The sequence below is a fragment of the Gouania willdenowi genome, chromosome 4 (genome assembly GCF_900634775.1).
Source record: "Gouania willdenowi chromosome 4, fGouWil2.1, whole genome shotgun sequence".
NCBI classification, from domain to species: domain Eukaryota; kingdom Metazoa; phylum Chordata; class Actinopteri; order Blenniiformes; family Gobiesocidae; genus Gouania; species Gouania willdenowi.
Genome location: NC_041047.1, coordinates 40,625,416 through 40,649,908, shown reverse-complemented (window position 1 = coordinate 40,649,908; position 24,493 = coordinate 40,625,416). Strand labels below are relative to the sequence as shown.

Genomic DNA, 24,493 nt, shown 5'->3' with positions numbered 1-24,493 from the left:
TGCGCAGGGCCATGGTTCACTTTTCTGGTCTCGTCGTCTTATAAGTCCTTTTTCTGAAGTTCTGGTCCTGGTCTGAAGTTCTTCTTCTGGTCGTGTAGAGGTCTTCTGATGACTTTTCTCAGTGTTTTGTAGAGTTTTTCTCTCCTTTCTCAGCTCAAAGATGCTCACAGATGCTCACAGCTCTCCTCTCAACGTCTCTCGCTGCTCGCTAAGAACGTTGAAGTTCAGCAGGTGAATTTAAATGCCGCATCCAACTTGTTTCCATGGCTACGCCGTCACGCAACTTGACGTAAAAACTTAAAAAAACTTTTCAAGATACACAATCTATTTTTGTGTTTATTTGTGAGCAATACATAAATAATGGCTATCTTAACGTTTTATATGAACTATAAAAATAAAATAATTTACGTAAGGTGAAACGTTCAGTTTTACAACGCACGTGACCACTTTTCACGTTCTGTCTGTTGCGTAAAATTCATAGCAATGCCCCGGTTTCCCACAGACCCTGAACGCACCACTGAGATCACGTTCGGCCAGTGTTTTTCTATGGAGGACCAAACCTGCCATAATTAAAAAAATAAATGAATAAAAGAATAAAGGTAAAAATAAAAACAATTTTTTAAAATGTTTTATATGTATAAAATACATGATTAAATGAATACAAGTTAAAAAAAAGTATCTAAATTATATTTGTTTTTTTATCTATTTCATTTAATTTTTTTAACAATATTTTTTGCATGCATTTATTCAATGATGTTTTTATATTTTAAATCATATTTTTACTTTTGTTTTTTTCCCCACTTATATTTATTTATTTGTATTTCATTTAAAATTTTCCTTTGTAATTGTTTTTAAACGTGTATTTATTTATTCATTTAATTTTAACTTCGGCAGGTTTGTTCCCCCGCATTTTTCAACATTTGGGTCGTGACCTTAGGTGTGCTCGCTTGGAGTTTAAATGGAGTTGCCTGAAATGTCTAGTAATTGATAAAATAAATAAATAAAATAAAACAATAAATAATAATAAAAAAATTACAAATTAAAATCTTATACAACTTTATTCTATACTTTCACTATGTCAAATATAAATATGGTTATAATAATAATAATAATAATAATAATAATAATAATAATAATAATAATAATAAGGTTATAATAATAATAATAATAGAATTCAATATAAAAATGTCTGAGATGGCACAACTTGTTACTAACTCTCACAAAAAGGGATTTGTACCATGAAAACAGCAATTTAATGTCTGCTTAGCTAAACAAAAGAAGCACTTACCATTACATTTGATTAGTTCTTTAGTGTTTGTTAAATGTACCTCATGATGCTCAAATGTTACAATTAACAGACATGTGTTTTTGTTAATAATAAAGGTGTTGTTGTAGATTTGTTTTTGTTATATAAAACACTTATATTAATAAATGAAGCTGAGTTATTAAATGTTAAATATTGAGCCTTTTGCACAGCTCTTTGTTCATTCTGTGAATAATGGGGACTTGGTTGGTTTGATGAGGTTTAGTCGGTTTTGTCCCTTTTTTGTGTGAATGTGAGTGTGAATGGGTGAATGAGCTGATATGTAAAGTGCTTTGAGAATTTCATTGTAGGGATAAAGCTCTATATAAATCAAGTACATTTACCATTTAAATAATAAACACAAACACAGTTGTTGTACATGCTGACACCAGTGTAGACAAAATAAGTTATAGTTAACATTGGAGCATGTTAATAATAATTGTTGCTATGTTGTGTATATAATCTTTGTAACTATAAATATAGAACTATCTGACACCACTTTCAGGTGGTGCTTTTATTTTTTACATATATTACAAAGCTGTAACAATAACATTTATTTTATACAATACAATAATCATGTTATTGTATGGACTGTGGTCTAGGTCAATGAATAAACTGAGTTTTTCATAATTAATGAGTAAATTGATTGATAACCTTATTTATTTAAACTACTGTGGTTTCTCCCAGTCTATGTTAAACTAAAACATTCCCTTTAATACAGTGTGACTATAGAAGGTGATTTTATGTCTGTCTAAAATAATATTCTATCATTTTCTGTCTTTATTTGCATGTTTGGTGTTGAAGTAATCCAAAAGTAATCAGTTACATTACTTTAATATAGTGATACTTAGAGTAAGTTACTGATTCTATTTTTTAACAGGTAACTTGTAATTGTACCAAATTACTTTGTAAAAGTAACCCTCCCATCACTGTGTATAAGTCCCACCCCTAAAAAATTAATCTAATTAACTTGGGGCTTTGTAATTAATAATCTAAATTAATCACATTTTAAATGCATAACTATATTTGCCCTAAAAAGCAACACTTCTCAATCTAAATGGATTTTAGTGAATGAATGAATCAAATAATAAACACAGACAGAAATACAGTAAACTCAAACAATTTTAATGTCACAATTGTGGAAAAATGTAACAAATCTAAGTAAAAGTGCCATTTTAATTACATTATGTACTTTTCACAGCAGTGTTGGCTTGAAATGGTGAAAAAAAAAAAATCAACATAAAGTGGGTTTTTTTTTTTAATTCAAGTAAAATTTGAAATATAAACAGTCATTTGGCCTAAATGTTTTTGGAACTCCAAGTACTAAATAACAGTACTAGATAAACATTGTAGTGCAAAAAATAACACCCATCAGCCTCACAACACCTTCAGGCCTATTTCTTCTCCTTCAGCTCAGACAAACTAACCAGTTCACATTATCAGAGCTCAAGGAAGATATTTTTTGTCACTATGTGACCTGAAAGTGAGAACAGCCTCACACATGGGACAGAAGTGGCAGGGCTAGTCAGAAAGTTGTGGGCCAGGACAGACTGCTGTGGGTGGTTCTTGGTTCTTGGTTCTTGGTTCAGCATCTTCAGTTGAAACAGGAGGTTTTATCTCTGGGAAGCGCAAGCTTGTTTAAAAGGTCTAATGAAAGAAAACACTTTGTTACAAAGAAAATAAAAGATTAAAGAAGACGTACATAACACTGCAGTGGGTATCTTAGCGGCCAGCACCAAAATCCAATGATTTGAATTTTGCGCTTCGGTTTTATCATGGTCCAAGCGATTCTATTGTTCGACGTGTTTTCGGGAGCCAATTAGATTGCTTGGGATGTTCTGTGGGTTGTGGCAATCATGTAAGTGTGATAAGGAATGAATGCATGAGAAATCCTTTGGAACAAGAAATATGAATATAACTCAGAAACCAGTTAGATTATAACTTTCCAAACTAGACAAAAGCAGAGATCATATTTTCCTGTTTATTGTGGCACCAAACATGATATACTTTATGCAACGTTAATGAGAGATATTCCTTAGGAACACTTTTACTGTAAAACAATTATATGATCTTATTCTAAGGTTGTCCTTGACTTCCTGTGAATAAAACAGTTATTGACAGTGTAGAAAAATACATTTCAAACTTTTATCAGAAATTTGTGTCCGTTTTTGGAATGTTTCATTGTTAATTCTTGGAGAACAGTATAGCACAAAGCAAAGATTCTGCCATGTGCTCACAGCAGGGAGAAGGACAAACAGTCGTAAATTCCTGTTCTTAGCTCTTTGTCTCTGTATGTGAGGGGAAAAAGTGGGAAACTCTTCCTGACCAAATGGTCAAGAAGTGTGCTGTGGTATCTGTCAGACATGACCTCACACTTCTATTCTATTCTATTTTTTTTTTTGTTGTTGTTGCAATGCCTTCCTCTAATGATATTAATCATTTGTAATTTGACCGTGTTACTAATATGTTTAAAATGATTTTCATTTACTTGTGTGTTATTTTATAATTGGATGTGAAACTCTTTTGTCAAAATTAAAAAAAATGTCAAAAAAGTAGAGAGAAATCTGAGGTATTTATTTAATTTCAATAATTTAACATGCATAGCTGTCATCAAAAAATTGCACTACATGTAGTTTTTACCTTCAACAGCATGTGCAAACAAGGTGGGAGGAAAGACAATATTGGGATATATATATGGGAGCCCTGATACACCATATTTGTTATTGTGCAATATTTTTTTTATAATATATATAATATAATAATATTTTTTTCCTTAAATGTACCCTTTTTTTGTTCTGTGCTTTTGAAGAAGTTGGAAGTTGAGTTCATTATCCTTATTGAGTTTGTAATCTTGCAAATATTTTTGTAAAAGTTACAAACAATAAATAAAAAACAACACCAAGTGTTTGTTTTGTTTTTTTTTGCTTATGCATTTCATGTGTTTCAGCGTACGCCACCTGAAGTGATCTTACCTACGCACAGTTTCATAAATGTTGGGAGAGTATGGAGGCTATATTAAATAATTGTTTATGTTTCTTTAATGGTGTTTTACGACGTTGATTTTGGTAGATGGCTAAAAGCTTGTTCATGTGGATCTGAATTTTATGTTTTGATGAGCGCATTGAGATGACTTTGTTGTAAATTATGCTTTATAAATAAAGTTGAATTGAATTGAATTGACTTAACACTTGTCAGCAGAAACATATGAAATTGTCATTGGTGTTGACATTGGTGGTCACGATTTGGAACGCCCTGCTTACCCTACCCTAGTGCTCACGGCACGTCACTGAGAGCCTGTGTGTGTTAATGTGCACGCAGCAGCCTCCGTTTGGGTACTGTAAGTGACACTGTGTTGTTGCTGCTGCTGCTAGAATGGTGTGTGGCGTTATGAGGCGAAGTGCCCGTTAGGTAGAAAAAAAGATGACAACGCCAACCCCTCAAAATTAGGTTTAAACAGACTTCCGTCAAGGGGTAAACAGAAGACACACAGGTGATCGTGTATAATGGAGAACAGAGACGTGTTTCTTGGTGGAAAAACTGACAATGGTTTATTCTTTAACAATAAAAAAACAACTGTCCATATAAAAGAGTAAGCTCACTATATACAGCAGCAACCGGCCTACCATCAACGTGGGAGGAGGGTCCAAATAAATCAAATCAAATTAAAGTGACACACTCACGACTATGTGGGGGGGGGAGGAAACGCCCAAACGCCTACACCAGGACTGCACCGCACACGAAAAAAACCACCACCTCGGACCCACCACCACGATGACTGCTGCGGCTGCCGAGAGGAGAAGCACAGTGAGGATACAATATAACCAAATTTAAACACCAATATGAGCGGACATTCCATAAACAAAAAGAAAACACAAATAGGTTTACAAATCAGGTCTACAGTTGGGGGTATTCTGTCATGAAAACAAAACATTCAACTATTTTTTTAACCAAATATATCTGACAAAAACAATATGCAAAACCGAACAATAAGAACACACAAGTGATGAATCTTCCCTTAGGCAAAACACACACACACACAACACACACTGACACGCAAACGCCACACACACACGCAAGCATGCACACACTACACACTACACACTGACACAGACACGCAACGTCATGCACACAGAAGCTGGACCGGGCGATACCCGTCACTAACAGCCGCAGCCGGGGCAGCCGAGTGCGAGCCGGGCACCGGCTTCGATTAAGGCAGCCGAAGCTACCGATGCCTCGGGGTGTAAGCGTTCCCGTGGACACGCAGTAGGCGAAGCAGCAGTGTTCCTTGTTCTACTTAGCTTTCTCCAACAGGTCCCGTGTCCCGATCGCCGGCAGCCCTCCCCCGGTAGCAGAGCCTCCGTCCTGCGCGGCTGGTGTGTTCCGGTTCTGTTTAACACAGGCACGTTATCACCACAGCTAATGGTAGCCTACACATTAGCCACAATCAATGCCTACCCGCTGCAGGGCGAGGTCAGGTTTGGGGGGGCTGATGATCGCCACCGTCTGTCGGTATTAAATGACCCTATAATGCGTAATAACCACGAGTCCATCATTAAGATCAGGCAATCAAACATTTGAAAATGAGCGAGTCGCACACCTACCGATCTGAGAATCAATGAGAGCACGCAGTTCCGGTAGCGTGCAACAGGAGTGCCCGAGTCAGGTATGGGGAGGAGCAAAAGCCAGGGAGGAACGAGTGGTTGGAGGAAGAAACTCAATCCCTTTTATTCTCCCACCCTGTTAATAGGCCAGACTAACTTGCTAGCAGCAATACTGCTACAGGTGTGTGCACATAGAACAGACCTGGGCATTTTACGGCCAGTGGGCCACATGCGGCTGACTGACCGGCCCGCGTAAGTTTCATAAGAAATGACAAAATAAACAATTTTTTTTATTTTACCTCATGAGTGTGCATTGCTTTTATTTTGTAGCTTTTGTTTTTTTACGTTGCGCAATGGTACGTAAGCAGTAGTGGAACAAATCAGCGCTTCAGCACCACGGAGAGTGACCGCTTTATTTTGACACACTTTATTTATTTCAACTCAGAGCCTGTATAAGTAGCTATAAAGTTTAGTAAAACTGGCACAGTGGCCCACATGTTCACAAACACAATTTCAATATGAAGTACTAGAAGCCCACTGCATATCAGTCCATTTACAGCTTTTCATGGTCACTTTTTACTGGATCCAGACTGAGATACCGCTCCATCCACTCCTCGTGCACCATTGCCTCAGCAGTCCTCCGGTTGTTTTGCACCGAGTCTGCACACGCATGCACCTAACTTAGTATGACACATTTCACCCCCAAAATGTCGACTAAAAAGAGAAAGGTAGATGCTGAATGCAGGGTTTTCAACAAGATATGGACTGCCAAGTATTTATTTACCAAAGTCAGACGTAAAGCGGTGTGTTTGGTTTGCAGGGACCAGATTGCTGTGTTCAAGGATTACAATTTGAGTCGACATTACAAGACGAAACATTCAGAGAAATATAAAAACTTAAATGATGGTGAAATGGTGCGGATATCGGAAAATTTGGTAGCGACGTTCCAAAAGCAACAAGAGGAGCACGAAACTGAACATGGTGACATCAGCTATCACACAACTATCCGATGGCTCAGCCTGGGCAAAGTGCTAAAAAGAGTCTGGGATCTGAAAGCAGAGATCCGAGCGTTTTGTGAGAAGAAAGGCAAAGACATCTCAGATGAGAAATGGCTGACAAATTTTGCATTTACCTGCAATGTGGATGATGCACCAAGTGATGTCCAGCTGGAACTCATTGACCTGCAGTCTGATGCAGAGCACTTCAAGTCACAACCACTGCTGGATTTCTACTCTGCTCTTAAGCAAGAGAGGTTTCCAAACATGAGGAGACATGCTCAGAAGATTTTTGTGCTCTTTGGCTCTAGCTACATAAGTGAGCAAACATTCTCAGTGATGAAGTTTAACAAGTCCAGGTACAGATCCTCTCTCACTGATGATCATCTGTCAGCTGTGCTTTGCATCTCCACCTCAGACATTCAAGCTGACTTTGATGCACTTGTTAAAGACCAACAGAGACTAGATTTCTCTCACTTAATAAGAAAAAAGAACTGGAAAAAAACACACAATGAGTGTGAATGTGATTAACACTAGCATGCCCAAGGTTTTCTTACTCCTGCTGCCCTGCCCAGAGGCCGCCAAATGACACTCATTTGCAACTCAGTGGGGCCACCTCTCTTATGTAAATAAAGCCATTCGATCGGAATGTGCAGCTGGGCAGTGACAAACTTTGGGGGTTGGTGTAAATGATGGCCAGTGTTGAGAAACCAGTTTCTCCCAGGTAGATGTTTGTTAATCCAAATAACATTATATGGAATTATTGGATAACAATGGCCAAATTAATATGAGCCATGTGTGTTGTGATCAATTAATAAACCACAATAAATAAAATTAGAAAAAGAAAAACAGTAATAAAGCAACCAAGCTCCTGTTTCCTACTCCTGTATTTTCACTATTTACCTTTATTGTTTTTGTGCTTATAAATCAAATGTATTGTTGCTATTTATGGTAAAGAAAGATTTCCGAGTGTGAAAAGGACTGTTTGAGTTCTCACTTTAAAAAGGTAAATTCACGAGGTCCACCATTCACTAACCAGGTCCATGAATTATTTTATTAAGCTATTATTTTACAAATTTGAAGAAAGTGCACAAGATGCACAACGAATCAATGCTTCAACAGGGAAAAACAATCTAAATCTCTGTTTACACCATCAGTTATGCTGACATTATCCCTCTTGACCTTTGACCCAATGCGGAAGTACTGAACCATAGTGAAAGTTTGAAAAGGCTTATCACCTCAAGGTGAATAAATAGCCAACTCAGGGCAGATATTTCACTGACTCTGGCGACTGAGAAGCAAGGATGTCAAAAGTTTACAGCTCTCAGCAGGCTTTGGAGATGATCCTAAATGACGCCAACCCCTGTGACTCCGATGGAGAAGAAATATCCCTTCAGCTGAGTTCTGACTCTGAAATTTCTTCCGGTAAGATTTTCTAAACATCCTTTTTTTTGTTTGCTGATTATGGCAGTTGTGTTTTTAATGTTTCATTAATCACATCTCAAAAATATGATCACCCTATACATGAGGAGGATTCGCCACCTTCAGAAAAGAGAGGTCGCCTGGAGACACACGAGCGGCTGACAGAGACGGCAAAAGACGGCACAGTGTGGCGTGAAGAACAGGTCGGAAGGCCTCTCCATCACAGCCCAATTGAAGGTCACGTCACAGATGGAGAGCCAACTGCTTTGGCCAGAAGAAAGGTGACGAGTCGCTTACAGAGTTTCTTCTGCTTCATAACTCTGGAAATGCTTCGGACCATTCAGGAGTGGACTGTCCAGCATGCACTCCAGACACAACATGAGAACTGGTTCATGGCCATACCTGAACTAATGGCGTTTATTGCCATCCTGCTTCTGTGGGGGATTGTCCGCCTTCCATCGTTGCATGACGCATGGTCAGCAAAACTGGGACCGCCCCTGATCAACAGGATTATGGCTCGAAACCGTTTCAAGGACATCATTCAGCATCTACGCTTCGACGACAAGGACACACGTGGTGAACGAGTTGCGACTGACCGGTTTGCTGCAATCTCTGACGTTTGGGGGTCTTTTGTTGCCAACCGCATCACTTCGTACAACCCAGGCAGGCACATCATCATAGATGAGCAACTTTTTCCAACTAAGACTCGCTGCTGTTTCTTGCAATACATTGCAACGAAGCCGGACAAGTTTGGTATCAAGTTCTGTGTGGCATGTGACCTTAAATCCAAGTATGTGTGCAAAATCATCCCATATCTTGGCAAAGACCCCAGTCGTCCACCTGGGGAGAGATTGTCTGAAAATGTGGTGATGAAGCTTATGGAACCGTTTATGGACAAAGGAAGAATTGTTACAATCGACAATTTTTTCACTTCATTGTCACTAGCACGTCGACTGCACAGCCGGAAGACCACCCTCCTTGGCACAGTCAATAAGATTCGCCGGGAGCTTCCAGATTCAGCTAAAAAGAATTTGGCCCGTGAGGAATTCAGCACACAAGTGTTTTCAACCTCTGGTGCCACACTGACTGTTTATGTGCCCAAACGAAAGAAGACTGTCTGCCTCCTCAGTAGCGTGCACAGCATGGTGGAGACTGAGGCTACTCGGAAAAAAAAGCCGAACACAGTCACCGACTACAACAGCATGAAATGCGGTGTGGATGTCATGGACCAGATGGTTCGAAAGTACACTGTGCGTTCAGGAACACGGCGTTGGCCAGTCGCTGTGTTTTACAACATGATTGACATTGCAGCGCTGAACGCACATGTGCTTTATCAGGCATGCACTGGGGTCAAGGAGAGAAGGGTGGACTTCTTGCTGGAGCTTGCAAATGAGCTTGCCCAGTCTCATATGGCAGCCAAGGAGGTGAATGAGCAAAACCTTCAGCAATAACCACCCACACCTGATGTGGGGAAAAGGGCATTGTGCCAGGTGAAGTGTTGCTGCAGGAAAAACCGTGCCACCAAGCGTTGTATGTATTGTGACAAGTTTGCATGTGGCAAATGCATAAAGGAGGTGTGGCAGTTCCAGAAATGTTCACAAAATCTCTATTAAATAAATTTCACCAAGAATGCAAACAAACTGTTGCCGTCTCACTATTACTACTTACTACTTTCTGTTGCAAAAGTTGAAATATAAGTTGCAACCTCTATGTAGCTGCTGTATGGGAAACACAAAGGAGATTACAAAAGGTCTTTGTGTCCTGGAACCTACCTAGCCACCCCCCCACCCTAGCTGAGGGGGGAGTAGTGGCCTCAGTAACATAACAATGGTCACAAGCTGAGTTGTTCACACCCGCCATCTGACACCAGCTTGGACTTTAAAGGTATAGGTGTCAAATGACACCACTCTGGTCATGCTAGTGTTAACCAACAAATGTAGGCACCTAATTGTTCCAATATGTCATACAATGTCATACTGAATGTGGCTGAAAATGGTCACTAATATAGTGACTCAAAAACTGTACAAATGTTCACATTTTGTTAACCATTGTTTTGGGAAGTTTTAGTGAATAAATGTCATTTTTTTCTCTCTTTTATTGCTCAATTGTAACATATATTCTTACCAGTCTTTCCAGCTTATCAAAACAATGTTATTTACTGCTTTATATAAAGAAACACAATTAATGTTATGCAGATTTCAGTTCAGTTTTGGTCCGGCCCTCCATAATATTTTCTTATTCTCACGTGGCCCCATGTAAAAAACAATTGTCCACCCCTGACATAGAGAGAAAGAAGCGCTGCAGTAATATGCTATTAACAGAGCATGTTATATTACTGTGATGTTGCTGTTGGACTAAAGTTAGCTTGTTAGCTCCTCTGAGGGAGGGACTTTGGAAGTTTGGAGGCAGGGCAAGAGAGCAGAGGGGAGGGATTGGGAGAGAGGGATCTCAGAGGTGTGCACGGCACCTTTAAGGAGATGGAGATGTTCTTTAGGTGGTGGAAGGCTGTTTTTGTTTTTGATTTAATCTAACTGCTGAATGTCAAATCTGAGTCAATCAGAACAATCAAGGTTCTAGCGTTTTTCCACCTGTTCTTTGATCACCACCAGTTTAAGTCAATTATTATATAAAATGAGATGTAGCGGCTCTTAAACTATAACACGGAAGAAGAACCTGGAACAAGAACAAATGAATACATATTTACATGTTTATTTGTTTCAAAAAATCATTGTGAAAATCCAAAAAAATGATCTAAAACAAACTATTGAATATATGTATTTACAAGAACAAGCATTTAGCGTTTGAAAAAGAAAGTCTTGATTCTTTTGAAATGTTTTTGAATCCTCTTCTTCAAAGAACCAAAACAGCCGGTAACTCCATCTGAAGACTGATCCAGAACGTCATCATTTAAATGAGGAGTGGGAGCAGACACCAAGTCCAAGTCAGTCAGAGGAGGGAGACTATCAGCTTCTGCAGTGGCCAAATTCAGTGTGTCACTATCTGATGACTTGGATGCAGAGGCATCATCTAGAACACACTTTTCATCTGATGCATGGCAGGAGGTCTCATTAGCCTGTAATGAGGGTTGATGGTGTCTGCTGGTCTCCTGCTGGTTGAGGTGGGATGTGCTGAAGAAAGGGTGGAACTGAGCCTGACAGGGAGAGATCCTTTCATTTCCATCCAAGCAGAGAAGCTGCTTCAGCAGGTCCACAAAGGCTTCTCTGTCCTCAACCTCACCACTTTCTTCTCCTGGATGAACCTGCATTTCAATACAAAAGACTGGTCATTACATAAGCTCACACATCAGGCATATCGGTAAGTAGTTTATGGTCAAGATGTCTCAGTAACTTCTTGACAGTCAAGATTTAATCAGGACAGTGACATTTATTGACATTTATGAAAAACTTACATTGACCAGATCATCCAAAGAAGAGAACTCAACGAAATGGTGTTCCTCCTTAGTTGAGATGCTGTTACCAGCTTCATATTCTTCTGGTGTCTGGGGAAACAAGATGAGTGTTATGAAGTTCATTGTAAAGTTAAACTTTGGTGAACTTGAGTTTGCCAGAAAAAAAAAAAAAACTTCAGTTTTACCATCAGTCGCCATTTTGAGCCCTCCTCAGCCTCACAAAAGAAGCAACTGGTGTAAGCCCCGGCCTGAAGCTGGTCGTCCTTCGGTAAACCAAGAAGTTCTGAAACACGCTTCATCATTTGGTATTCACAGAACACAGAGAAGAGGTTTTCTCCAATGTAGAGGAATACAAGCACACAACCAAGGGCCCACACATCAATGGCCTCACTGAAAGGAAGGCCAATGGAGACTTCAGGAGCCCTGAGAAGCAAGGATGCGAGATAAGAGTGAGAATCTATGACCAACATATCATTACAATGCATTACAGGTTTGTCCTAACCACAGCTAAGCCATGTGAGGAGAAATCCTCCTACCTGTATCCTAGAGGCTGAATTTCAAGGCAAGGCTCCATGCTGGAAGTTTTAACAGCCACACCATAGTCGATTAATTTCACCTTCAGTTCCTGGATATTCCTATTGACCACCATGACATTGTCAGGTTTTATGTCTGTGTGGATGATTCCAAGGCCTTTTAGGGCATCTAAAGCCACCAATAGCTGCAGAAACGAGATCAGAAGACACAGGTTTAGAATAAACGTTGTACATTTGCTGTATGAGCTCAGGTTTTAAAACAGGATTTCTTTCATTCTACGTTTAGGTGTTACAGTAAGTCTAAAATTCTACGTGCCAACCATACCTGCTCAGCAATTGTATGGATATAATTCACACTCAGGGGTTCCCACTCTCGGTTTTCCATCAGAGTGTGAAGGTCGATCTCAAGAAGTTCAAATGCCAGGCAATTGCAGTCCATGTACACAAAATGCTCGTAAAACGTAAGCAAATTTGTGCGGTCAGTATCAAGGACACTAATTACCTTTAGCATTGAAATCTGTGAAGAAGAAGAAAAAGAAAAAGAAGGGACTATTAGATGTTAAATACTTTGGCTGATTCCAACAGGTCTTAGAAAATCTGTATTTTGTGAATTTGCGAATATCACAAAAAAGCAAAAGGGAACAAAGTTTGGTTTCATTGTTGATATTAATAAATATATAAAGTAATAGGTACAAAAGCTACATGAACACGTGTAAATGGACAATGGCTATCAGCTTTACATTTACACGTTAATTAATATGATATCTACATGGAATATTGTGTTACAAATATACAGATTTTTTAAAAATAGATCTGTTCAGTTCAATGCAATTTTGGGAATATAGTACAAAAGTTATGAAAAGCACATTACCATGTTGAAGTAATTACACATTGATAACAAAAATATTGTTCATAGAATTTAGAAATAGCAAAACCTGAGCCATCAAATGTTAGAAGGTGCAAACAGGTACCTCATTCTCAAGATGGTCTTCAAAGCCGTCCTTGATGATTTTCACAGCCACCGTCTCGTTGTTCTTAAGGTTCTGGCACTTCATCACCTGCCCAAAGTTGCCATAACCAATACACTCCAGGATGGAGTAATCTGCAGTGCTGCTGCAGAGAACCGGAAGTTCAGCTGCTGTGAGTGTGGAAAGAAAGAACAGAGGGTCAGTATTGAGTAGTTCAGTCTGTGTATGTGTCTGTAGTGAACAAAGGTGACCACATAATTGTATTGTGAGGAAGGGCCTTAATGACACTTATACAACAATTAGTAATTTGACTGGACAAGAGACATTCAATGAGTGCTGATATAGACATTAATCAACTGTCAGTTAGGAAATGTTTCACAAAATGTGCTTTCAATACTGTTGTATAGAAGCAATATATAAAGGTAGATATGTTGCAAAATGTGAGAGCTTGTAGAATGTGATTTGAGCTTGTGTATAAAAAATTCTCACATGTGAAATAAATTTACACAAATGATGGAAAAACATTTAGAGACTGATATTTACACATAAAATGACAGCTTCAAACTTGTAATCCAACATTTATTCACATGTTTTTTAATTACGGTAAACAATCATTTGTGCAAGTAATTAAAAAAAACATGTGAATAAATGTTGGATTACAAGTTTGCAGCTATAATTTTATGTGTAAACATCAGTCTATACATTTTTTCTTGTCATTTGCGACATTAAAATTTTTTCATGTGTAGATTTTTTATACACAAGCCACTTTCAAGTCTAAAGTTCCTATCTACAGTATAAAAACCCTGTTTCTCATTGAGTCTTTTTTACCTGCTGCAGCTGAAGCATCAGAACACAGAAAAGTGGACATTTTACACTCAACTTCTTTAAAAGTCACAAAAACTGTCTTGACATTAAATAATAACAATCAACTAGAAAAAATCTAAACATAAATATAAACAGTAGTTAGACTAACATGTGCAAAACTTAATAAAATAATATAACAAGATAACAGTAACAAGATAATAATAATAATAATAATAATAATAATAATAATAATAACAACGAGAACTGCAAGCAGTTATGAAAGGGGGCCAGGCCTTCCCTTGCGACTTGGACCCCAGGTTTTGCGGAGCCCCTGAAAGTACGTCACGAATGATGACAGGCTCGTGGCGAGCGTCAGGACACAGGCCAACGTGCCATTTGCTGTGAACAGGTGGATATGAAGTTTTGGAAGATGTGATTTAAAGTGTGAAAGTTACAGACCAAAATGCATTTGCACCTATTATAGCGCCACCTCGTGGTACACTTTGTGGTATGGGTGATCTGTGTGCTCTTCTATAGTTACCCTGTAAATTTCACAGCCCTCAACATAATACTTCAGCTGAAATAAAGGTTTGTTTATTTATATGTTATGTAGTAATAAGCAGTGTTTGGAATAACGGCGTTTAAAATAACGGCGTTAGGTAACAGCGTTTGTTTTTCAGAAACGGGGTAATCTAACTTATTACTTTTTATGCCGTTACAACGCTGTTATCGTTACTGAACGTTAAATGCGGTGAATTACATGTATTGATTAAATGAACTGTGATCCGAAAGCATCCCTGGCTTCTTACTCAATGTAGTGAGCAGGTGGGTTAAAAACAAGGTGAGCGATTATGATTGGCTAAGGCGACGTGCCAGCACTTGCGACACACACACACACACACACACACACACACACACACACTGCAGATTGGATGAAGCAGCAGAAATGGCGAGCGTGGAGCAGTCTGATGAAAAGTTGTCATTTTTAAGGTGACGATACAAACACTACTTTAAATTAATTGTGGTCAAAGGCAAGAACGTGCATGTGAAGTGTTCTTTATATCCAGGAGTGAAGACTTTGTCAACATCCGTTGTAAGCAACTCAAAATTAATGAAGCACCTCACGACACATGCATCTAAAAAAATCTGAATTATTTGACGTATAGCAACTTTTTTTTTTTTTTAACAGTAATGCAAATAGTTACTTTCCTTGGTAATGAGTTACTTTTATTACAGAGTAATTCAGTTACTAACGCAGTTACTTTTTGGAACAAGTAGTGAGTAACTATAACTAATTACTTTTTTAAAGTAACGTTCCCAGCACTGGTAATAAGCCACGCCCACTTTGACCAACTGCGATTAACTTCGAGATACGGCCCCAGGAGCGTCCCAAGGTCATACCCACCTAATTTGGTAAAAATTGGTCTTGCCATTTAAGAGATATAAATTTCCCATATTTGCAGCGCTCCCTAGTGGCATAACTTATTAAAACTTTGCTTGTACCCTTGCAGTCACATGACAACCAAGGATCTCAGATTTGGTGTTGTTAGCATTTATTTTGACCGAGATATGCAACAGTTTTTATAGCTTTGCATATTTTTATAGCTAGCTAGAAAATTTTACTCAGTAATTATTCGCGCATATTTTGATCCAACAAAATGATTTTATCAACTTTAGATCAGGTCCAACTGAAAACTCTACGTGCCAAGTTTCATGGGGATTAAACAAAACCCCAAGGAGGAATTTGAAAAAGTAGGTTTTTGATATGTCGTGACTTACAAAGAGCAATGTGCTGTGGGAGTGGGCGTGGCCTATGTCAGAAGATGCGACTCTATGTAGGGAACATGTGGATATGAATTTTTTTAAAGATGTGAATTAAATTGTGAAAGTTAAAGGCCAAAATGTTTTTGCAATTATAGCGCCACCTAGTGACGCTATAATTGGTATGGGTGGTCTGTGTAGTCGTCTATATCAACCCTGTAAAATTCACTGCCCTCAACATAATAATTCAGCAGAAATAAATGTTTGTTTATTTATGTGTTATTATGTCATTAGCCACGCCCACTTTGACCAATCGTGAATAACTTTGAGATATCGCCTCAGGAAGGACCCAAGATCATCCCCTCCAAATTTGGTAACAATTGGTCGTGCCAATTAAGAGATATAAATATTCGTTATTTGTAGCGCCCCCTAGTGGTCTACATCATTCAAATTTGGCGCATACCCTCACAGTCACATGCCAACTAAGGAACTCAGATTTGGTGTTGTTAGCATTTATTTTGACTGAGACATGCGCCAGTTTGCATTTTTATAGCCAGCTAGAAAACGTTACCCGAACAAACTCATAGAGTTAACTGGAGATTACGTCCAACTGAAGACTCTACGTGCCAAGTTTCACGCTGATTGGACAAAACACCAAGGAGGAGTTCAAAAAAGTAGGTTTTTCAGTTTTTGCGATTTTGCGCCGAGAAAAGTTTAGGCGGAAATGGGCGTGGCCTAGCCCAGGTGATTCAGTGCTATTCAAGGAATCTGTGGATATGAAGGTTTTAAATTTGCAACAAACGGTGTGGGAATTATTGGCCAAAACGCTTTGACCTTTGTTAGAGCGCCACCTGCTGGCAGATATATGTGAATTTTTGCGTCCAAGGTCCTCTGGGGGTTTTGGACCCAACCACCAAAGGGCACCGCCCTACCTAGCACGGTTTAGCCTGCAGCACTACTTTTACCCAAGGAAACATAATAAATATAATAATAATAATAATAATAAAAATCCTTACGATTACAATAGGGTTCCTAGCACCGCTGGTCCTAGGCCCCACGGGCTTGGCCCCCTAATAAGTTACCCAAAAAGTGGTGGGATCATCAGCTCTAATTTACAGTATCCTTCGTTTCCATTTTCTTTATGTAAGTGAGAAAAGGTTGCCAGCTAGTATAAAATTTCTGGCCACTGCCCCTTGTGGTGTATCGTATTTACTCATATTTCAAGAAATGAACAATATCATTCAGCCATGATTGAAACTCGGAGGATGTTTGTCCTTCCATTTAAACATTATCAGTCGGCGTGCTGTTACGGTGAAATTTACGGTTACCTCGTCTTTGACTTGAAAACACACTCTGTGGTAATAAATGATGAAGACCAGACAGGAGAGATGATGAAGTAATAAAAAATGATTTCATCTAAACTAAACAAAAAGGTACAAAGCGGGATAGACAAAGCAGTGGTCTCCCTTGGCCAAGGGAGAGGCGCGAAAAAAGAAGAAGAAGGACCCAAAAGTTCCTTCCACACACATTTATACCCCACTGTCCCACCTCCCCCCTTCCACCGACAACAAAGAAGAGACCAGGGGGGGTGTGTGTGTGTGTTGTGTAATGGCTACCCAAGAGGAAGAAGAGAAAAACAGGCACAGAGTTAAAAAAACAAATTATCCCCTTAATCATACACACATGACAAATATAAATGTATCATTAAACATTATTAGATAATTTGCTTCGACAGTGCCAAAAGAGAACCAAAAGCAACCATAGTTTTGGCCCGACGACTGAGATGCAAGTCAGGTGGTATGACCCCAAATATTGCCGCTATGGGTGTGGGTTTTAATGACGTTTTTATGACATCTGTAAATGTTGAAAATATCAGTTTCCAAAACCCATCCAGTTTTGGGCAGGACCAAAACATGGTTTTTTGTTCTAGGGGCGTGGATTGAAATATCTTTTAATGAAAAAACTCTTAGAAATTGCGTCCATATCTTAAAAGAGTGTTTAATTATTGGATTTGAAGAATATTCAGATATACGTTTAAGTAAAGGAAGATCTGTATTAAGCAATGCATCTAAAGAGGTAGAATGACAGGACAAATGTTCCAATTGAAGCCATTTAGGGGTTGAATCAGAGTTTTGGGATCATTTCCAGTAGAGTATATTTCATATGTTGGCAGCCCAGTAGTAATATTGAAAGTTATTGTGGGAAAATCCACCATTTTGACAATGGCGTTGTAACATTTTTTTATGTATTCTAGGTGTTTTCTTATTCCAAATGAACTCCGATATTAGTTTATCAATTGATGTGAAAAAAGATCTTGACAGGAACAGAGGAATGCTCTGAAAAACATACAAAAATGTAGGCAGCACATTCATTTTAATTACATTGATTCTACCTCCTAATGATAAAGGCAGCAGACCCCACCGTTCCAAGTCTTGTTTTAAATGACACAATAATGGGGGGAAATTAGCTTTGAAAAAGTCATTAAAATCATGTGTGATCCAGATTCCTAGATATTTAAATTTTCATGTGTTAGCTTTCAGGGAAAAAAGGTCAAAATTAATCAATTTGGCAGTAGTATTAAGTGGCATGATTTCACTTTTTTGTAAATTAACTTTGAACCCTGATATTTTGCCAAATTCTCCCAATGTGTTCAGTATGATCGGTAATTATATTTTAATTTACTACTTTGTATGCACTCATTTCATAATACAGATGTGAACTCTATACCTAAAAACAGTTCTTAAAAAAAACAAAACAAACTATTCTCAAAAAAAATTACAAAAGCTATAGGACAACAAAACAGAAACAGCGAAAGAGAAAATTGAGCGCTTTCTTGTACGGGAACCACTGCCATAGTGAGACATCTCACTTCTATTACTCAGAGAACCAGGGTTATGTAAATAACCTATAGTTTTAAAGAGTAGATATCACACCTTATGGTTCACATGTATTTTATTAAAAATAAAACAGTCGATACAACAAATAAATAGTACATGCATGTAGAGTGTGACCGTGTTATACTAGGCCTTTCTGGTCTTCGTGGGAACGCTGGTGGAAGACAAAAGAGACCGCTGCATCCCAGGAGGCCTTCAGCACCTGGTCCCTCAGGCCTCTCCTGTCAAAGCAGTGGTTCCACTGGGAATAGTTACTGGTACAGTCTGAACCATCAGCAGGAGGCTGGACCTGTCTGCCATTCACACACCGACGACAGCGAAACCTTACAGCGACACAGGAGAGAAAAAGACCAGCATGATCAAAAGATGAGACCCTACAATTTGTTTAACATTAACAATATATTAAATTCTATACAGTTAAAATAGTATTGAACAATATTACGAGTTAATGGATTTGAAGGTGAAAAAAATTACTTGAATTTGATAACTCATGATCATGTGATGTCACATACTAATTGCTAATTTCTTGCAACATGTCAAGCATGCATGTTAAGCTGCCATGTTGGGAATTAAATAAACCTTTCCCCACAAAGTCTTCCAGAATACTATTTTTGTTAGTTATATTACCAGGGATTTAAACCTTAAGGTTAGCCACAGGTGTAGGGAAAGTTGATGGTCAGTAGATGTTGTAGGAGGTGAAGTAGGAAGGTGGCAGAGTTATTGCACAATGTGATTTATGTTTAAGTAAGTTAACAAATTGTTTTATCAGAATTGTATTTGAAGTTAATGTCATTAATCCTTAAAACCCTCTGTAAAACATAACAATTCATTTTTTAAATATAATTTTTAAAGCTACAGGGAGACATTCCAAAAGAGTCAAAAAGACACATGAAGCTCTAGAGCCACAGGTTACAGACCCCTGCCCTAACCCAAGAAATACCAACATATACCAAATGTGTCAGAATTCAGTAAATGACACTTAATGACAGTCTTCATGACATCTCATTCATGCTAATGTCAAGAATGACATTAATGATAGCGTAAGGTCAGCCTTATACATGAAACTACAAATTAACAAATAATCTAAATTTCATTTTGTGCTTTCGCTTTTTAATTTTACTTACCTCATTGATTCATGTTATTGTTTTTATCTTTTTTTGTAAAGTGTGCCTGATTGTTATGAAAGGAGATTTTAAATAAAATGTATTATTATTATTAATAATAAGATAATGAACAATTGTTATTAATTCCTGGTGCAAGAAGTGACTTTCTTATCATTTCTAAATTTGAGAAAAATATCTATCATTATCATTACACAGTAATTAGTAGAATCGTTTAACTACATATGATGCAAACAATAATAACATTGTAAACTACAATATTTGCATTTCCTGAATAAAATACAAGTGAGGATGCAGGTGCTGGTCCACGTCACACTGCATTAGCTTAACGTTAGCTAGCATTAGTCTAGCATTATCATTAACCTAACAATAACACTAACCTTGCATTAGCCTAGCATTAGCACTAACCTAGCATTAACATTAGCCTAACAATAGCATTAATCTAACATTAACACAAACTTAGCATTTGCATTAACCTGACATTAGCACTAACCAAACATTAGCATTAACCTAGCATAAACCTAATATTAGCATGAACCAAGCATTATCATTAACCTAGCATTAGCATTAATCTAGCATTCCCAACCTAGCATTAGCCGAGCTATAGGCTATAGGATAACAAGTGCCTGCTGCATCCTCACTAATGAGTTGTCAGAGGAAGCGTTTACTTGTCGTGTGTGTCGCTGGCAGTGTCTTCGTTGAGAGTGAAGAGTTCTCGGAGCTCGCCCAGAGAGAAGTGGCGCTCCACGTCCTGTTCCTCATCCACTACACAGCTGCTCAGCGCTTTCTTATGGGCCTGTCTCTGCAGGATCTTCTCCTCAATGGTCCCAGTCTGTCAGCACGCACACACACACAAATTAAAGGACTGGAGACTGGTTCTGCTCACAGCCAAGTGCACAGAATTGATTTTAAATATATGTTAGTTTATCACAATAAAGGATCTTTCCCATAACTCTCAAAAAGTAACTAAACCTCTGCTTTCTCCTGACCTGCCACGAGGAGGGAAATGATGATCAGTAAGATGGCGCTGGTGTATGTGGCCTGTCGTCTACCTCTGTCCACTATTTTTGTGATTTTATTGTTTTTGACGCTTCTTATTAATGACATCGACTCCCTCCTGGTGCATCACCGTCAGACACTTTTGGATCTTCATTTTTCTGCCGTTAATTTGAGGCAAAAAGAGCAAAAAACTGCGACCATTTCAACTCTTGTGGATGTGCCACCTTAAATGCTCCGTACCACATCCTCACCTGCCCGGAGACACCGCAGGAGACACAGAGGCAAACGAGGTGGTCGGCTGTTAAACTCAAGGCTTCCCTTGTGCTCTCATCAGATCTTGGATTGATCCACTGCATACCCTGGCAACTTTGTGATCCTGCGATCTCCTACTTGGTTCCCGTGGTGGGCTCTGGAGTCGACCCCCAGTCCGGTGCTGTCTTTCAAATCTCAGGACACACGGAAGAAACGTGGAGAATCTGTGGCATCTGACTTGGGCTCCGTGCCTTGCCTCTACTCAGGATGGCCTCTCGGTTCCTATCAGGATGGCGCTGGTCATTGCAAGATCCCTGGCAAACAGGTTCCAGTGGATTGGATTTTCTCTTCGTAACTGAGGCCTGGCTACGCGTTGGCGAGTCCACTGCTCTCTCGGATCAGTTGCCTACTGACTGTTTATTTTTTAATAGTCCGAGAAAGTCTGGTAAAGGAGGAGGTCTAGTGACTATTTTTAAGAAGAGCTTTGTTTGTAAACAGCTCTCAGCGCCATCTCCTCCGTCCAGCTTTGAACTGTTTCTACAGTATTTGTGCTGGGCTGATCCCAGCTGGTACTGTGTGCTGTGATTTACAGACCAAATACAACAAGGATTTTATAAATGACTTTTCAGACTGGTTGGCTGAACTAATGCCAAAGTATGATTGATTGTTTTTTAATTGTTCGGCATTTCAACATTCATGTGTGTTGTCCTGACAACACACATGACTTTGTGGATCTCATCCAATCTTGGTGCAATGCGTAGTGGGTCACACACACCAGTTAGGTCATATTCTGTATTTGTTCTTGTGTAATGATGTCTATTTTAAATTTGAATGTGGGTGATGCAATTTTATCTGATCATAAACCTGTTGTTTTTTACTTTTCCTTTGCACACAAATTTAAAGCGCGAGCTCCAGCCTTGCTCTCCAATGTGGTTAACTCCTCCACCACAATACTTTACTTCTGACTTCACTGAGAACTCTTTGGTGACTCTGGGTAATCTGTGAGCTTAGATACAGAGCATCTGCTCACACAAGCTGAATGTCTAAAAACTCTGGACTTTGCGGTGCTGCTAAAAATGAAGCGTTTAAAACCTAAACCTCAGCCTTGGTTTAACGATGTTACCCGGATCCTCTCATTGATGGGCCTCAGCCAATCAGCTTCGATGCCTCCACTGAGCTCTGTAACACATTTTTGCAGTTTTTTATTAATAAGGTTGCTCATGACCCTTCTATCTTTGTCCCCTGCTCAGCTACCTTTATTCAGTTTGAGCCGACATCCTTACAGAAATTAAAGGAAATTGTGGATCATATGAATCCTTCAGGCTCCCCTACTGATGATATTCTGCCACGCCTTTTTAAAGACATTTTTCTCACGCTCGGACCATCAGTTCTTGCGATCATAAATAGCAGCTTGACTTCTGGTGTTGTCCCTGTTGCTTTTAAACATGCTGTAGTAAACCCACTTATTAAGAAACCTGCCCTTCATCCCTCAGTCTACTCTAACTTTAGACCCATCTCTAAGCTCCCATTCTTGTCTAAAGTTTTAGAGAAAATTGTTTTTAACCAGATAAATGATTTCCTCTCCGCAAATAACATTTATGAGGATTTTCAATGAGGTTTTAAACAAATTCACAGTCCAGAAACTGCACTGTTGAAGGTTTTTAATGATATCTTCTTGGAAACGGATTCAGGGAACACAGTGATCCTTTTGTTTTTAGATCTCACTGCTGCTTTTGATACGGTGTACTAGTGGTGGGCGATATGGGAAAAATATCATATCACGATTTTTACTTTGTGAAATCACAATCACGATTTTATCACGATTTTTTTCATTCAAATCATTTAGACTATTTTAACGTTCTTTACCAATAAAAAAAACCAAATCACCTTCTTAAAACATTGCCCTAAATGGAAAAAAGGAATAAAAGATCATTTAGGACAAGGAAATTATCTTTCTTTCTTTTTTTTAAATTGTATGTAAGAAATTCATCAAACTGGTTTCTAGTACAATTAACATCAAACAAAAAAGCTGACAGTCTTTTTACTTTGTTTAACTAAAGTGGTGTAGCATTAGCATTAGCAACACTTGCTACATAACATGCATCATATCAGTCTAGTGATTTCTATTTGTTATTGAGGTAACACACTCATATCAATAAAATCCTACTTTAAGCAGTGTTTGAATCCCTCATTTCACACAGTTCAAACAATCATATCCTTTACAAAATAAAACGTTACTGCTTTGGTTACATTAGGCCTGGGTGATATGGACCAATACTCATATCTCTATATCAAAATGGCACAAGGTGATATAAACTCCATTTATTACAATTTTTTTCAATAGTTTTACAAGAAAAACAATATTGGGTCAAAGTCAGTGGAGCCACAAAGACCCTTTTACTAATGACTAGCAACACAATAACAACATTTTGTGTCACTTTTGACTTTTTCCTTCATTAAGGCTGAAATGTGATTAAATTATGTAGTGTTGCTTTTTTCAGGGCAGCTCTGAGTTGATGAAAGTAGTTTTTAAAGTAAATCACATTCAGGACACTGTCTCTTTAAGAACATGGAAACAGCCCCGTTAGCTACAGCAGCAGATCTCTGCTACAGCGCAGCGACAGAGAGTTAGTTATAGAAGAGAAACACATGCAGTGTTTTCTCAAACATATTTCAGTGTTTCAACACTCAGAACTGATGGAGTTTAACAGACAGACAGACATCTGCACTGAGCCTCTGACAGACAGGCGTTAACACGGAGGAAACAGCACTCTAAGCTAACTCTGTGTCCGTACACTGGGGGGGAGCCGTGTCTGCATCATATGACTGTGTATGGACCACAGACATATGACGCAGACACGGCACCACAAGGGTTAAAATGTGAACTACAGACGATTCTACAATCTCCGTGATTTGGGAGATCATCGTCATGTTGAAATCCTTAACGATCTAATATCATCATATCGCACACTCTCGATTAGAGCATTGAATTGGGCTCAATGGGGCAGATCTTAACTGGTTTTACTCATATGTGACAGAACTCTTAATGTAAAAATTGACTGTTTTACATCTGACTCTGTGCATCCATCTTGTGGTGTTCCTCAAGGGTCTATTCTTGGTCCCCTTCTTTTTGCTCTGTACCATCTACCTCTGGGGTCTATAATGAGAAAATATGGCATCTCGTTTCATTGTTATGCTGATGATTGTCAGATTTAGATGCCCCTGATACCCAATGATTCCTGCTCCTGAGGTTAAGGCATGGATATCTTTTAATGTTTTTAGTTTGAATGAATCCAAAACAGAGCCTATTCTGTTTGGTTCAAGCAAATCCAAAGTCTTGTTCAGTCTGGACTCTATGAACAAATATTCAAAAAAGTCTGTGACCAGTCATCGTGGACTCTGGATTTACTTTTAATAAGATGTCAACTTTA

General features: G+C 38.6%; 1 protein-coding gene, 1 long non-coding RNA gene and 1 pseudogene across 2 annotated transcripts; all 3 read right to left on the bottom strand.

Moving 5' to 3' along the window:
* Positions 1-4,585: 4,585 nt before the first annotated feature.
* Positions 4,586-5,971, bottom strand: LOC114462069 (uncharacterized). Its single transcript, XR_003673911.1, has 3 exons — positions 5,905-5,971; positions 5,759-5,825; positions 4,586-5,689 (listed from the first exon to the last, which is right to left on the bottom strand). It is a non-coding gene; the product is annotated as an uncharacterized LOC114462069 (long non-coding RNA).
* A 5,144-nt stretch (positions 5,972-11,115) lies between these two features.
* Positions 11,116-18,830, bottom strand: LOC114462237 (homeodomain-interacting protein kinase 3-like). The gene is made up of 7 exons (XM_028444929.1): positions 18,818-18,830; positions 13,235-13,401; positions 12,589-12,780; positions 12,267-12,448; positions 11,916-12,153; positions 11,731-11,820; positions 11,116-11,580 (listed from the first exon to the last, which is right to left on the bottom strand). The coding sequence occupies exons 2-7, from the start codon at positions 13,316-13,318 to the stop codon at positions 11,116-11,118; spliced, it is 1,251 nt and encodes a 416-aa protein (XP_028300730.1). The 5' UTR covers positions 13,319-13,401; positions 18,818-18,830.
* The window catches only part of LOC114462056 (DNA repair and recombination protein RAD54-like), a 49,662-nt pseudogene continuing 43,899 nt past the window's right edge, over positions 18,731-24,493 (bottom strand).

Excerpts from the sequence above, each read along its gene's own strand:
- LOC114462237 (XM_028444929.1), bottom strand. The coding sequence starts at position 13,318 with ATGAAGTGCCAGAACCTTAAGAACAACGAGACGGTGGCTGTGAAAATC. Across the intron at positions 12,154-12,266 it reads ATTCAGCCTCTAGGATACAG|GGCTCCTGAAGTCTCCATTG; the intron begins GTAGGAGGATTT and ends CTTGCTTCTCAG. Across the intron at positions 11,581-11,730 it reads CTTTGGATGATCTGGTCAAT|GTTCATCCAGGAGAAGAAAG; the intron begins GTAAGTTTTTCA and ends ATTGAAATGCAG.